The 14,981-nt window shown below is 34.1% G+C and overlaps 2 protein-coding genes across 3 annotated transcripts; one reads left to right on the forward strand and one right to left on the reverse strand.

Moving 5' to 3' along the window:
- Positions 1–3,637: 3,637 nt before the first annotated feature.
- Positions 3,638–10,262, reverse strand: LOC126839892 (multiple inositol polyphosphate phosphatase 1-like). Of its 2 annotated transcripts, none has more exons than XM_050575328.1 (10): positions 9,882–10,021; positions 7,509–7,707; positions 7,194–7,325; positions 6,942–7,120; positions 6,746–6,871; positions 6,527–6,665; positions 6,348–6,448; positions 6,164–6,273; positions 5,871–6,077; positions 3,638–4,576 (listed from the first exon to the last, which is right to left on the reverse strand). In XM_050575328.1, the coding sequence occupies exons 2-10, from the start codon at positions 7,687–7,689 to the stop codon at positions 4,336–4,338; spliced, it is 1,416 nt and encodes a 471-aa protein (XP_050431285.1). In that variant the 5' UTR covers positions 7,690–7,707; positions 9,882–10,021; the 3' UTR covers positions 3,638–4,335. The 2 variants fall into 2 exon arrangements, with proteins under 2 accessions (XP_050431285.1, XP_050431284.1); XM_050575327.1 differs by lacking the exon at positions 9,882–10,021 and adding an exon at positions 10,093–10,262 and having other exon boundaries at positions 3,641–4,576.
- Positions 10,263–11,586: 1,324 nt separating this feature from the next.
- LOC126839939 (otoancorin-like) lies at positions 11,587–14,732 on the forward strand. The gene is made up of 6 exons (XM_050575408.1): positions 11,587–11,840; positions 12,791–12,946; positions 13,724–13,869; positions 13,945–14,065; positions 14,304–14,420; positions 14,505–14,732. The coding sequence occupies exons 1-6, from the start codon at positions 11,604–11,606 to the stop codon at positions 14,730–14,732; spliced, it is 1,005 nt and encodes a 334-aa protein (XP_050431365.1). The 5' UTR covers positions 11,587–11,603.
- Positions 14,733–14,981: the final 249 nt, after the last annotated feature.

The following is a 14,981-nucleotide window of genomic DNA, read 5'->3' on the forward strand; positions in this document are numbered from 1 at the left end:
ATAAAAAAAAAAACAAGTCTAATACAAATATTATGCAGCGAAGGGTCAATTTTAAACTTTCAAATATGAACCTCCTTATTAGCAACCATAGTTTTATAATAAAACCGCACTTAAACATACCAAATTTTCCACTTTGTGTAATATTTTTATTTTTAAAATATTAGTATTCCACAAAAAAATGTTTAACATCGTCTGTCATCCAACAACAGGAATATTTTACGTTTGTATAAAATACAAAATAATATAATTTTGTTTTATTTTTAATTAGGGTGTAGATAGTCGATCATTTGCTGAACTTGTATGTATGGGTTTGATTTAAAAAATTATTATATACTAAATATGTCTTAGTTAAAATCGAAAAGTGGTGTCTCTTCGAGTTAGAAAAACACAAATGATTTTCGATTTTTAAATATTTACTTCAATATAAGCAACCACAGTTTCATATTTAAACTGCATCTAAATATACTAATTTTCCAACTTCTGTAATACTTGTTTTAAAACTTATTATAAATTGACAAAAATAGTATTTCAATTTATGTTATCCAACAAATGGCATATTTTACGTTTGTATAAAATACAGACTAATCAAATATTGTTTAATTTTGAATTAGGAGAAAGAGAATAAAGAAATCCTTAGCCGTTATGTATGTATGGGTTTGATATGAACAATTATTATGTACTAAATATTTATTAGTTAAAATCGAAAACTGGTGTCACTTCAAATTAGAAAAAACCCAAATAATTTCCAATTTTTAAATATTAACTTCCATATAAGCAACCATAGTTTCATATTGAAACTGCACGGAAATATACCAATTTGTCACTTTGTGTAATACTTTATTTAACACATATTAGTAATTGAAAAAAATTGGCCTAACATCTTCTGTCTTCCAACAAGCAGCAAATTTTATATTTGTATAAAATATAAACTAATTAAATTTTGTTTTATTTTAAATTAGGGTGATCCTAATGTGAATCAGCGTTCCGGTAGCTCTTATGTATGTATGAGTTTGTTTTAAATAACTATTATTTATTATGTACCGAATATGTAGTCGTTATAATCAATAACCGGTGTCTATTCGAAATAGAAAAAATCTCAAATGAAAAAAATATTAACTGTTTTATTAGCAACCATAGTCATATAATGAAACCGCCCTTAAACATACCAATTTTCCACATTGTGTAGTGCCATTGATTATAAATATTATCGTTTTTAATGAAAATAATACTATTAGCGCCGACGTCTAGAACTGAAATGTGTCTCGGTGGGCTATCTATATAATATTTATAATCAATGATGATACTTATTTTAAAACTTATCAGTGATTAACAAAAATGGTATTTGATCTTCTGTCATCCAACAACAGGCATATTTTGTTTGTATAAAATACGAACTAATCAAATATTGTTTAATTTTAAATTAGGAGGAACTGAATCGAAAATTCTTTAGCCATTATGTACGTATGCGTTTGTTTTGGACAGTTATTATGTATGAGTTATAATCGATAACCGATGTCTATTTGTATTATAAAAAACTGATATTCCATATTAGCAACTATATTTTGATAAATGTAACCCACTTAATCATATCAATTTTTCCACTTTGTGTAATACCTATCTATTTATTTATTTAAAACTTATCGGTAATTGATAAAAATGGCATATCAACTTCTGTCATCCAACAATAGGCATTCTTTTCGTGTGTATAAAGTACAAACTGACCAAACTTTGTATAATTTAAAATTAGGGTGAGACCAATGGAAATAGTCAATACGCTAGCAATGTTTATATAAGTTTGTTTTGAACAATTATTATTTACCGAATATCGGTGTTTGTTCGAGTTGGAAAAAAATCTAAATGTCAACGGTACAGCTGTGCCGAAAGTTTATGTACTTTTCATCTTAAATTGCAAAAGGTTTTATTGGCCATATTTTGGCTAAAATACAATTGAAATTAATAAAAGAATTTATTTTATAAAATTACATTCCGTAAAAAAAATTATAAACTTCTTTTCGCGTAATAATAGTTGCTCTTCAATTTTAATTAGTTTCTTTAAGCATTTAAAATTTATGAAATTGTTTTTATTTATTTAGGAATTTCCAGCACCAAGTAATGAAGAGTAGTTAAAACCTCAACATACGGTCGAAAATGATTGGGTCGACGGTAGCAACAATATATTTTTATAATAATAAATCAATATATATATATTTATTTTATTATATCAAATAAACAATCTGTTTAAAATATATTGTTATTAAATATAAATATTTTATTATAAATAATTTAAAGATTTATTTGATAAATTATTGAAATACACCTAGAAATTAATTGTTTTTATTAATGTAATTGTAAAAAAAAATGTTCCCTCAAGAATACCGGCAATAATATATAATTTCTACTCAAATACCTTTATAGGTAAAAAGACCTATCTAACCTTTAAGCGTGCTTAGGTGTAGAAACCAAAAAAACTGTTTTTAGTAATTAATCATCCAAATTAAATCATTTCGGTTTTGAACTTTTAGTGTTAATATATTGCATAGGTTCATCAATCATTACAAATTATAATAAATTATATAAAAATATATTAATTATATGGCTATTAAGTAACGTCAGTTAATATATACGTTAACAGGGATAAACACAACCACTGAACACTAGACTGGTATTTAACTAATAAACATTTTCAAGAAAAAATTTAACTTTTTGAACGGGGAGATATTTGAATAAATATGATTGGTTTGGCTAATAATATACATTTTATGTTTTATTTATGAATTCGAGGACTTCTGGTAAGTTAGACAAACAAAAAAAAATTATAATTCATATAGGTTCATATATTTACTATACAGAATAGCTGTAGTGTCGCCAAAAAAAAACAAATAATGGTGGAACGTTATACAAGATCTTTTATTTTTATATCATCATTACTTTTAATTTACGATGTCAGTTTTCATGAAATTGAATGTGTTGAACGTTAAAGTACACAAAGCCATTGTCTGAAATTGGTACATGATATGTTAGTAGAAAACTAATATTTGTTTTAACTTGTATGGATATTCAAAGATGCAAGTTAAAACAACACATATTAATTATTATAACAAAAAACCGACAGCTTTTATTAATTTTAAGCAAAACCACCGTTTTAAGAAATTTAAAAACTATTTAAACTCAAACCATTTTCACGCTTATCAAAAAATATTACCTTCAAACTTATTAATTTGCAAAGAACAATAACATCCATGCTTTTTTTTTTATGGAATCGTCTTTATCGGATTAATTTTTTCGTTGACAGTTTATTTTATTAATTAGGTTATTATCGTACAGCAATTAGCGAACACATAATTTGTTTTGTTTTTCTCGATAGTTTCTCTTTTAGTTTAATATGGTATGTTTTGTAATTGGCTTTTGTGTGCTTCTTTTTTTGCTAATTTCTTTACATCATACTTTTAACTCATAGCTTTTTCATAGACAATTTTTGCAGAATTCTGTTCAAAATACTATATATTTTACAATTATATTTTTTAAAGTACATTTCATCATAATAATAGTTATTGTCTAAAATTTCTAACATAAAATAGAAACTACAAAAAAAAAATAATAATAATAATATCTAATAGGTAATATTTCAAATTTTGGTATTATAAAGATATTTTAGTCTATAACATACATATAAATATTAATAAAAAAAAATCAATAGCCAAAGGCTTCGTAGCTTAGTAAAAATATGGTTTTATTACTATTTGTATCGTTTATACACTATATTTAAATTAGCTATTATTTTAAATAAGAATTTCGAACAATCAGAAATTCAGTAATCAGTTAAATGTACGAAATTGAACGATTTCGATTGAATAGTAAATAAAAAAACTGAAATTCCAACACAGTAATGACATTATTAGATGGATAGAAAAAAAAACCATAACTGGAGGTTTGTTTTGAGTGTTTTTATTTTTACACTTGTTAGCAGTTGAGATCGTCACGCACAATTGGTATAAATTAGTCTGAATGTTTTTCTAACTTCAATTTTATCCTTGACAACATAATATGTTTACAGTAGTTAATCTACTGTACATTGAATTTTATAACTTCTTATTCCCGCCACACGGGAGTGTTCCTTTTTGTTATTCTTAAGACATATTTAACTACGCATCCAACATAACTTAAATTATATGTATGTAATTACCTAGTATAGTTCAACGAGAATATAAATCCATGTATTTTGTAAATTGGTCATTGCAAGTATGCCAATCACGCTAATTACGCTAAGTACCCAAATAATTTGCATATTTTTATGACACAGCCAATTAATAATTAAAAATCTTATTGTGTTGTTCTTTATGAGCGCACAAAAATATGTGCTGTCAAAAGTGTAACCATAAGAACAAAGGCGTTTCCGACGGCGGATGCTAAACTATGGTCGTGACACACTTGACCGCATTCGTTTGGTCCGAGATATTTTTTGAATTTCTCTTGTATGAACTTCCACGAACACAAGCCGACGTTGCATCCCGGATAATCGTACACGCCTTCGTTTAAATAAAACATTACTTTGTTCTCTTCGTCGCCTTGGTCACACCTGTACAAAAAAAAAACCACCCATAAAATAAAAATAACTAAGTCAAATTAATATCATTTTTTTGGGTAATTACTTAATTATACCGTTTGACAATATTAAAATGCCCGTTCTTATAGGCGAGCCTACGGGTAGCACAGTTCAAACACAAAATCATACCTCCCAGCTCTCCAAAACAATTCAAATTACCTTATTATAGCCACACACTATACTCGGTGGTGATAATCGTGATTTTCTTCATAAAGTGCACTCGGGTAACGGTTTAAAAAGCCATTGACTATAGCTTCTGATGGTCAAACCATCGCTTAACGTTCATCTAGTCTCGATCATGCACCCTGAATATATAAACCCATACCCTAAACAGCAGAACTACCTACCTGACTGTAGGAAGCTAGCAACCACTTTATGCACCTGTTATACCAATGGTATCGTTAAACGTAAAAGCGATCAAGTCTCTCGAATCCTCGAGAAACTCAGCTTAGTCCAAAAGGGCCATGGATACATGGATAATCAGTGATTGGAACCATAATCGACCGATTATATGGGTACTACAACATATTGACTTGAAGAGCAATCTAGAATCAATATGAGCTAAGTACAAATTATGTACCGTATTAAAGAGGTATTAACATTGGCGCCAATGGGGAGGGTATAATGCCCCTTACTTTTGACCTCCAAAACTCATATGCAAACCCCTTAAAAATTAATTTAACAGACATCTCCAGTCAGCTGTATTCCCTTAGCCGTTTTTCTAATATCTATGGCTCTAAAACCCCATACCATTTTGGCTCTTGCCTTTATACCTAGACGGTAAAGTTATAATTTGTATTTTTGGTTCAAACATTAAATTTCTCCCTTGTGTGTTTTCGTTTGAGGTTTTAAATTCAATGATGCAAATTTTTTTTTTTATAGTTATATAACGCTTACAACTGTAACAATTGACCTAGCTAAAGAGATTACCACGGTCCAGAACATAATATTAGATGTTACAATATACAAACAATCACAATATTAGGTTCCCCAATTGTTTGTAAATACTATATACAATGCAATGTAATGATTTGCCAAAATATAGGTGTAGTCATGACAAATTTTACGATAAAAGAAAAGAGTGGTAATGATAACGAATATGAACAAAGAGTTAAAGAATGATCCGAATGAATAATATTCTGTGTGCGGATATCGACGGCTAGAACGGGCGACCTAGAAAATAGCTGGAAGATGCAAGCGAGTGTGCCCAATTTCCAACTAGTAAACCGCGTGTACCTACGGGTTGGGAATATGTATGGGAATTTACTTGTAAAAGACAGCCGCTAGATTTCCAGAGAACGGATCTACTTGAGACATTCTCCACTGACGACGGTACTGGGAATGGTAATTGGCGTGGGTGAGTGGAACCGAGTCCTTCGCCATGTCCAAAGCGATCAGGGTCGTCAACAGACCAGCGGACGAGCCGAACCTGAACACTGCCGAAGGCGAATCTTTCTGCTCTTTGGCCGCGTCGCTGCAACGCGAAAACATTGGCCACATAATAAAATCTATCATACCAGACATAGAAATACTACTGCAGTCGCCCGTGGCCTGTCTTACTTTAAATAACCCAACAGCTCGTGGGCGATGGGACATCCCACCTTAACGTTAAAGTCGGATCCGTAACCGTACTTGTAGTAGAAGTCCAAATCTTCGTAGTACTCGAGCAACTGAAACGCAAAAGCCGACGGATCATATCAGTTTATTTGTCACAGCCACCGGGCCGACCGGGTATGAGACTCACTTGCAACTCTTGTCTGGTGAACAATCCACACCAGGCCGGAAACGAATTCAGCACCAACGCTTTGTTATAGCGACACGATTCGTACATTGCGTGGACTATGCCTGTCGAATGGCGTTTAACGCAGAAACTGTTAGGTCATACTTATGAACGGCACCACTTCTAGTGTGCAACACACTTACTGTCGGTTATGTTGTCCAGGAATCCAAGTCTGGCGCTGATCTGACCGACCATTTTCACGTACTCGGGCGAGCTCCGGAACCGCAACGCTTCGGGATGAACGTCGTTGGTCGGCGTCTGCCATTTCGGACAGGACTCCAACTGGAATTTCAACAAAAAAAAAACTCTAATCATTATAGGTGGAACCGTTCAGCTAACAAATGTCGACAATTTCCACGCACTCCTATGAAACTGGAATTGTTATGGACCGTTTCGATGGAAATCTTGGATTTGAAATCATCTCCGAACATGCCGCGGGAAAATTCTTCTGCGCTGTTCATCACTTTGCGGTCTTCGCTGGAGTAAAACTAAAACATCCGGCACGCGGGTGAGTTGTAATAATTACTAAATATAAATTCGGTTACCGCCCCGTCATACTTTGAACGTATTTCGGTCGAACTCCCTGGCCAACACTTCGCTGAGCTTGTCTCGGGTCCTTTTCGCCATCAGGCGCATGTCCATCTTGCCTTGGGGCGAAATGTCGTCCTCGGACATTGGGTTCACTTCGAACTCCCAGCGTTTCAGACTGTCCTGGACGCTTTTGCACAAATGTCCATCTGTGTAAAAATTTAAACGACCAGGATCGGTCAGAGATGACATCGTAAAGAAAGCGCGGTTAGGAATACGAACCACGGCGTTCTTCGTGATTGTTGATCACTCTGTCTTTGAACAGATGCAATTGCCGGATGGCTGAAGACTCGTTAGCCGTCGGATAGCTCGTGCCATGTCTAATGAACATCCAGACAAACGTTGGTCGACAATCTAAAAACAGTAAACCACATACGCTATGCATGATAATTGTTATTCTCATTTAATCATCCATGTACTGTGGGAATTCATTCGGAAGCTGAACGGCTGTGGGTGATGTTACAGAATGTCAACAGGACCCAACCGGACAGTGGCGTAACTAGAAATCGCTAAATCGTTATTTAACCGTTGACTTACAAGGCACGGGTTTGAACTTTGAGTTGTAGATCAGCTGGTACGCCGTTTTGTGCGAGAAGAACAGGTACGGATCGGAATCCAGTGGTTCGTAGCATTGCTGGCCGGTGACCGATGCCGGCAGTACGACGGCCAGGAGCACCGCCAGTAAAGGTGTCAACGGCACGCGCAGTCGACTCTTCATCGCTGTCGAACCGGCAAACTGTAAGTACAGCGTATGAGTGTATTTTTTTATGGATTCAAAGTAAAATAATAGCATCAGCCACTGTTAAAACAGCCGTCGGCGGCGACAAAACGGAAAAAAACATAATCTCTAGACGTTGCACTCGACAACCGGACGGCGGTACTGCAGAAATCTATATTATGCATTGGGAACAATAGAGTAAAATATATTTGAAATATGATTTACGACGCGGTCGCTGTGCTGTTAAGTTTGTCGATAAGCCGGATCATAATAATAATGAAATCCATACGGACCGTGTGGCAGCACGTCACTACTCGTAGGGTTCGTTGCTAATTTACTACTGGCACACCGCCGACATCCTTTAAATATTGTTTTGTAACGATATATGATGATGGTATAATAATGTGTATACATACACATACATATAGGTAAGCGCGTTTAACCGAATGACAATCGAAAGCAATTGAAAATTGGTCTCGGCAATCAAAGTACGCCCAGGAAAGGTCATCGGAAATGCCTATATACTATGTACCTACCTATTTTGTGTAAAACATACATGTTGGTTGTTTATAGGCATACCCGTGCATGTTTATTGCACAAGGAGTGTCCTCGGTGTTTTTTTATATGCGTCTCATATTTAGTAGCCGAGGATACACTTGCGGTGTATAGTAAAATATATTGTTTGTTTGTATTTGCATCCATTTTCCTATCTAGTTATAGCACACACGGCAATGATATATTTCACAGCAAGTCAAATTATATTTACACAAATGTTTAATAATAATTTCTTAGTGTTTAAATTCATTTATAATGCAATGGAAATATTTTAAGAACATTATAATCTGAAGTCCTGCCAACACATGATTTTATAATATTAAAAAATATCCTAACGATTGTTATAATATTTAAACATGTGTCTTTGATGTGGAAGGGACCCAAAGCTATATTTCTTAGAGCGAGTAGCGTGTAAATAGTAATCATAATTTTACACTGAGAAAATCATTATGGAAAAAACTAATTAAATTTATGTAAACAACAACTAGAAACTTATATAACCTTCTAAATATTTTCTGACGGTAATAGTAATTATACACTGTTGCTCAATTGTTAAACATATTAAATTTTCCCATTGTTGAACAATGACACATAATTGTTATTTTGTGTGTTTCAAGTATTAAAAAAACCAAGATTTAAATAATGTTATAAAAAAAAATATATATATATATAAATTATACTTATAATACGTTAGAGATTCATTGAGGTTTTGAAAATAATTCGTTTAGGTATATTTTGATATTTAATAGTTAGGAAATTGTATTGATTTATTTAGGTACTTATATATTTTCATATTTCTGTTAAAATGTGACGTAAGAATATTGTGTAAATTTACAATAATAAATAATCGTACATTATAATAAACACGTTTTAAAATCTATTATTTCCATGTGGTATTGTATTTTAAACCGTTAATTATTTAAAATTTACTTATCTATTGTTTATACTTGGTTTGATTTTATAAACTTATCATTTAGGTAGAAAAAAATATAAAGAATTTGGCCATAATCAGTTATACATAATTAAATACGATTTCAATTTATTGTTTTCAAAATGTATTTAAAATATTAAAATAAGTGTATTTTTTATAAAATATATAACTCTTGTAGGTTATACTCAGTCAAAACCTGCTTGAAATTATATTGAAGAAAAAATATTTTTTTGTTTTTTTTTGTAGAACGTGTTGAATTTTACTAGAAAATAGTAATTTATACATCAACAATAGGTGTGACGACACGTCCGCATTTTATTTTATTTTTTTGCGGTTAGTGAAACCCAAGACGATCGCGTGGACATTGATTAATAGTAGCAAAGAATGAGTGTCTAAGTATTTTTTTTCTTTTTCGAAGAACCACAGCTAATAGTACAGTAAACGCACCGCGTACAATTCATATTCTTGTGCATTCCTTACGGAAACGAAAACTACCAATAAGACGGTTGATTATAATTAATATCCGCCGGCGAAGGATATTTCAGTTAAAGACTTGTGTATGTACATATTTTTTTTATAAAATAAAAAAACAACACTGGACCTCTCACTCAGAAAACTCGCGCGGAGGCGCCCAGTAATGTAATATAGCAATAATAATAACTGAAAAACCGGTATGTACAACACACGGGACCGCATCTCGTCTTACCGGTGTTTTGACACTTTGAGTGTGTTCAACGGAAATAGTCAACAAATAGTCCACGGCTATAGGAGCTCTGCTAGCGTTTTGATTTCGCACTGTCGGGCAACGAAATATCGCGTGAAAATTACACCGTACAATTTTGCACCGAAAAAAACCTCAAAAATAGGACGTTTAGCCGAGAAAAAAAGCAGTTTAAAAGCCAAAAGGTACATATTACCTTTTATCGAGCGTGGATCGGCGTTCAGCGACGTGCAAGACAAACGGACATGGTGAATTGTTTAAACGATTTTTTTACTATTGCACTTTCGTTGAACGCGCATCGCCGTCGTCACCACCGCCGGCCAAGACGACTGAAGACACACTGTAACATTATAGAGAGGAGAGACGGTGGATTTGGTCCGTCTTGTGTATGTGTGTGTACGTTTGGACTATGCGGTCTGCGGTCCCCTTCCTCCGCCTGGTAGAGTTCACTGCACTGTGCACTCACAGCTGGCCGTACTTGTGGATAACTAGTAGTTACCGCTGCAGCGGTATATCCTCGCCACCGATCCAATGTGCTGTGCCCAAGTGTTACACCTGTGTGTTATACACACGAATAAAACGAGAGGACGCTAGGAAAAAAAATAACAACCGCGGGCACGCGTGGGCGGTTTAAATAATATATTATAATACCGATTGTCCTATGGCCATTAGGAAACAAAAAACATGCATACGCACCGCGTTTCTATCGACTTTCTTTGCATTTTTTAAAAGTATCGATTGAGGTGTCCTGTACCGCCGAATAGGATGTCTACAAAACGGCCAAAGTAAGTTCTACAAACATTCGAGTTGGCGCCGGATATGGCGTTTCAATAACGAAATGTCGTGTCTTTATTATTTTCTCCAATCGAGCTTTTTCCCCTTTGTACCGGGATGCACGCCTATATTTATTACATTTCACAACTACACGGCCAGAGTTTGGTAAAATTTAAATTAAAAATACGAGCAATATGAATAATTTTAAGAATAATAGATAATTTTCTATTCGAGAAAACTCATTAAGTAAAAGATTTGAACTAAGCGTATTTTTTGGCAAGCCAATGCCAAAAATACCCAAGAATGGCTTCTTTTTTTTTTTATTGGCGTTCTTGTGTGGATTATTATTGCGTTTTGGCGTAAATCGAGCGCACCAAGTCATAACGACTTGAGTTGCTTAGGTTTGAATAGGTATACGAATTATTGCATGTTCAAATTTAGATCTGAATTTGCTCTTGGGAGGCCTTACAATTGCATGATATATTATTTGCTCTTGTATTACATTTAAACTAATGTAATAGTGTCGCCTACAGCCTACAACAACAAACACACAATTTATTAGTTGTTTCGACTACAAACGTATTGTATCATTATTTTAGCCATTATATATTCATTCAACTATATTGTATAGAACACATAGCTTTTGATGAAGATTATAAATAAATAATGTGCTTGTTTTGTGTATAAATGTAAAAGACAAACAACTATACTGACATTTGTCCTGACTAATTGCAAATTAAGAACGACGACGTGCTTTGTTTGCGGCCGACCTTGACGCGTGACAAACCTATAAAATAAGGTAAAAGTAATTTTCTTTTTTTTTTTGTACATTTTTAAAGAATGGCTGCTCTATTTCGATTGGCGTTCTTGTGTGCATTATATTATCGTGTGCCGGCTTAAATCGCCACTGGTCGTTGACGGTAAAAGAACAAAATGCCTTTATCCCGGTCGTCGTTTCTCGCTGTGCTTTTGTCCGGCATGATTGGAAACGTGCAGCTGAGGACTTGTGAAGAATCTCTACTCAAACAAAACGGCAAATTCTCCAAAGCCGACGTGAACGGTTTGATATCCGAAGACAACATGCAGCAAATAAAAATGTGTCTGACCGTATTAGGAAAAGACCGCTTGGAAAAATCTACTGCCAACATGTTGTGGAAAGACCTCGTTAAGGTATTAATGTTGAAGATATTATGATTTAGAGACAGATCCAATTCGTATACCAACTCGGGTTAACGATTTCCAATATTTTAGGAGAACAGGAAAAAAAAAATGTTATTATGAACGAAGGTATATGTGTTAGCGTTCCAAAAATTATATGGAAAAAAAATTTAGAGCATTACAAATATAATTTTTAACTTAAATTAAGATCGACAAATGGAGCATAGGTAAACTTTTATTTTTGATAAAATCCTTAATTTATTAATTAATCAATTTTGGTTAGAAAAAGCGAAAAACTTGAAGTTTGGCACACTTGTCTTATTGTTGTTTACAATTACCTCACATTTTGTTTTAACATTACACAAAACAATTCCCTTATTTATTATTTTGCAAAATGCTAATTTCGGTAAAAATCTCAGTTTTAATAACTTTAAGTGATGATTAAATTTTTCACAATTAAAACAATATTACTTAAATAGGTTAGATTAGGTTAGGTTTTATGTACTGATAACTTAAAAAATATTACTACAGAGTAGATCTATTTCATTTCATTATTTTAGTGTACTGTAATGTTGTATAATATGAGTTATTGTATAACATTAGAATGATAATATTATGTACTATAAAAATAAACTCATACAACATTATTTATAATAAAATATAAGTTTTTCAGTTCAAATGAAATTCAATAAGTTTGTGTTTTCCAGTTTTTAACAACCCAGTCAGTATTAAATATTTCAGATATTTTTTCCAATTATTCAAAATATTTGTCAAAATTGGCGGTGTTAAAAAAAAATTCAAACGAATCACGAATTAAATATTTGCCAATTTATGTACGAAATAAATAACAATATTACTTACCTTGTCATCCTTGTATCGCTCTGTGACTTGAAACAAATTGCTAATTTTGAAAATTAAACGGCATAACATGTTATCTAACGTTTATTTCGAATAATTTACAGGTACACAAAACCGTCGAGGACATACCAGAAGAAGAACTTCAGCTTTTGGGGTGGATAACGACCGGAATACCGGAAAATGATTTCTTAAATTTGTCATTGACAGACATTGAAACGATTGCTGCGTTTGGCAAGTATAGAAATCTTTCCGATAACCAGGCAAGTAAATAAATCTTGTAAGTCTCCAAAATAACCGACTATTCACTGTGATTAACTTGGATTAATTTATCAACACTACTTTAATAGTTAAACGCATGTTGAACCGAAACGTTGTGTTGCCTTTAGAAACTAATCACGTTTTAACTAGAAACAAAAAACAATTCTCCGTGTCAGAGGGTCGTGTATTCGTCACATTGAGTCATTACTTGTTTTGTTTTGTTAACAATTGCAAGTAGGAACTTACCAGAGACAGACGAGGCGATGCACCACGCGGTGTCTATTGTGTCTGAAACAGAGTGTACTTAGAGTTTACCTAAATAATGATGAGGAGTTAGATAAGAAGGCAGGGAATCCGTTTTGTTTGGATCGCAAACAGAGTACAACAATTTTGGCATTTAGAGGATCAGTTGTATTAAAGAGAATGGAGAATATGAAATAAAAGGTTATATTGTGTGGACGAAAGGTGCTATTTAGAGTAAAGGGGAAAGTAGTTATAAAACTACCGAGTGCAGCAACGGCGATGTACAGTGGTTAGCTTTGAACAAAAGATATGAAATAAAAAAATGTCTTGGCGGATGTGTGGAATGACTGCGCGAGACAGAATGATGCTGCCAACCAGTGTATAACAGGAAGTTTGGGAGTGGTCGACCCCATCATTTGTCTCGTACAAATTGTATCAATTGTGTTTTGGCTAATAGCAAAAGCCGAGCAAATACCATTTCGTTGGTTCCTTTAATGTCTAAAGTAACTTTAATACAACCGTAATACCGTGCTCAGCTCATTTACTTGAAACAAGCGGTCGAGTATCAGTGGAGCTATAAGGGACCGTCCGATTTCAGTGGTTACGACTTGGCGGCCTTAGGTCAACTGTTGTGCGTTTATAATACCACACAAATAGCCGATATCAAACCGCTGGCGTACAAGTGAGTAAAGCGATAATACCGTAAGCATCTTATTTTTAATGATGATTTTACCAAGAGCCGGCGATCATTTTGCAGAGCCGCCGCAGCAGCGGTGTCCAATCTTATGTACTGCCCGGAAGACATAATGAAAGAACTAGCGACCCTGGCTAGGAGCAAAGATGCGTTTGGAGATCCATCGGAATGGACAGCGGTTCAGGTGAATTTGTGCTTTTTCGCGTGACTTTAATGTAGCCATAGAAAGTAAATAATTGCCGCCACTTCTGGAGTAAAACGCGTTGAAAAGGTGTTTTTTAGTTTTTTTTTTTTTAAAAATTCGGCAACGGAACTCAGGCTAAACACCTCCGTAAATCATTTGACCCCCCCCCTCCCCCCCTACCCCTTGGTATTAACAACGATTGAGGCCGTGTTATCGAATTCGTTTATTTTCACTTTAGGTGGCTCTGATCGGATGTGTCATAGCCGGTCTGGACTCTGTCAGCAACATCAACCCGGAAGCCTTCGAAGGACTGGCCGCTTCCAGCGTGCAATGTTTGCCCGGTAAGACTCTACAGGTAAAAATGCAGTTTTTTTTTTAAAAAAAATCAATTAAAAAATGCACCACAACGATATATTAAAGCTTTTGTCATACGACCAAGGCCATGTCAATCGATCAACTGTCGCACTTGTCGCTATCGTCGGTCCACGCTCTTTCGCCAAGTCAACGTTCATCGTTAAGCGTCAGCCAACTGGAGGCCATCCAAGGAACCGCGAAAATGTTCGGATCGGTTTTGAAAAGCTCCAATCCTAGTAATTCTGCTACACGGTGGCTAATGCTGCTGTTGTCGACGACGGTCTACCCTTTGCGACGTTCAAACATGTGTTGATTGTCGTTTTGTTACATTTGCCTCGTACTTTTTTTTTTTTTTATTAGCTAAACGCGGTAGCTCTGGCGACCATTTTTTTTTTTTCTTCAAAATTAAAGCTATAGACAAAGTTTAGAACCAACTCTACCATTCGCAGCTCCGCGTCGAAGCCAAAATCGACGGATCCGTCGTCTGTGACGATATTAATAATAACAATTGGTATTATTATTACGCGTCGCTATTTTATGACAATAGCCGGTAATAACAATT

The sequence above is a fragment of the Adelges cooleyi genome, unplaced genomic scaffold (genome assembly GCF_023614345.1).
Source record: "Adelges cooleyi isolate 19-005CV unplaced genomic scaffold, UGA_ACOO_1.1 ACOO_flye_CR_arks_rails_tigmint_CR_PRNA_31, whole genome shotgun sequence".
Lineage (NCBI taxonomy): Eukaryota > Metazoa > Arthropoda > Insecta > Hemiptera > Adelgidae > Adelges > Adelges cooleyi.

Excerpts from the sequence above, each read along its gene's own strand:
- LOC126839892 (XM_050575328.1), bottom strand. The coding sequence starts at position 7,689 with ATGAAGAGTCGACTGCGCGTGCCGTTGACACCTTTACTGGCGGTGCTC. Across the intron at positions 6,666-6,745 it reads ACAATTCCAGTTTCATAGGA|TTGGAGTCCTGTCCGAAATG; the intron begins GTGCGTGGAAAT and ends TTGAAATTCCAG. Across the intron at positions 6,078-6,163 it reads GAGCTGTTGGGTTATTTAAA|CGACGCGGCCAAAGAGCAGA; the intron begins GTAAGACAGGCC and ends TTCGCGTTGCAG.
- LOC126839939 (XM_050575408.1), top strand. The coding sequence starts at position 11,604 with ATGCCTTTATCCCGGTCGTCGTTTCTCGCTGTGCTTTTGTCCGGCATG. Across the intron at positions 11,841-12,790 it reads TGTGGAAAGACCTCGTTAAG|GTACACAAAACCGTCGAGGA; the intron begins GTATTAATGTTG and ends AATAATTTACAG. Across the intron at positions 14,421-14,504 it reads TGCCCGGTAAGACTCTACAG|GCCATGTCAATCGATCAACT; the intron begins GTAAAAATGCAG and ends CATACGACCAAG.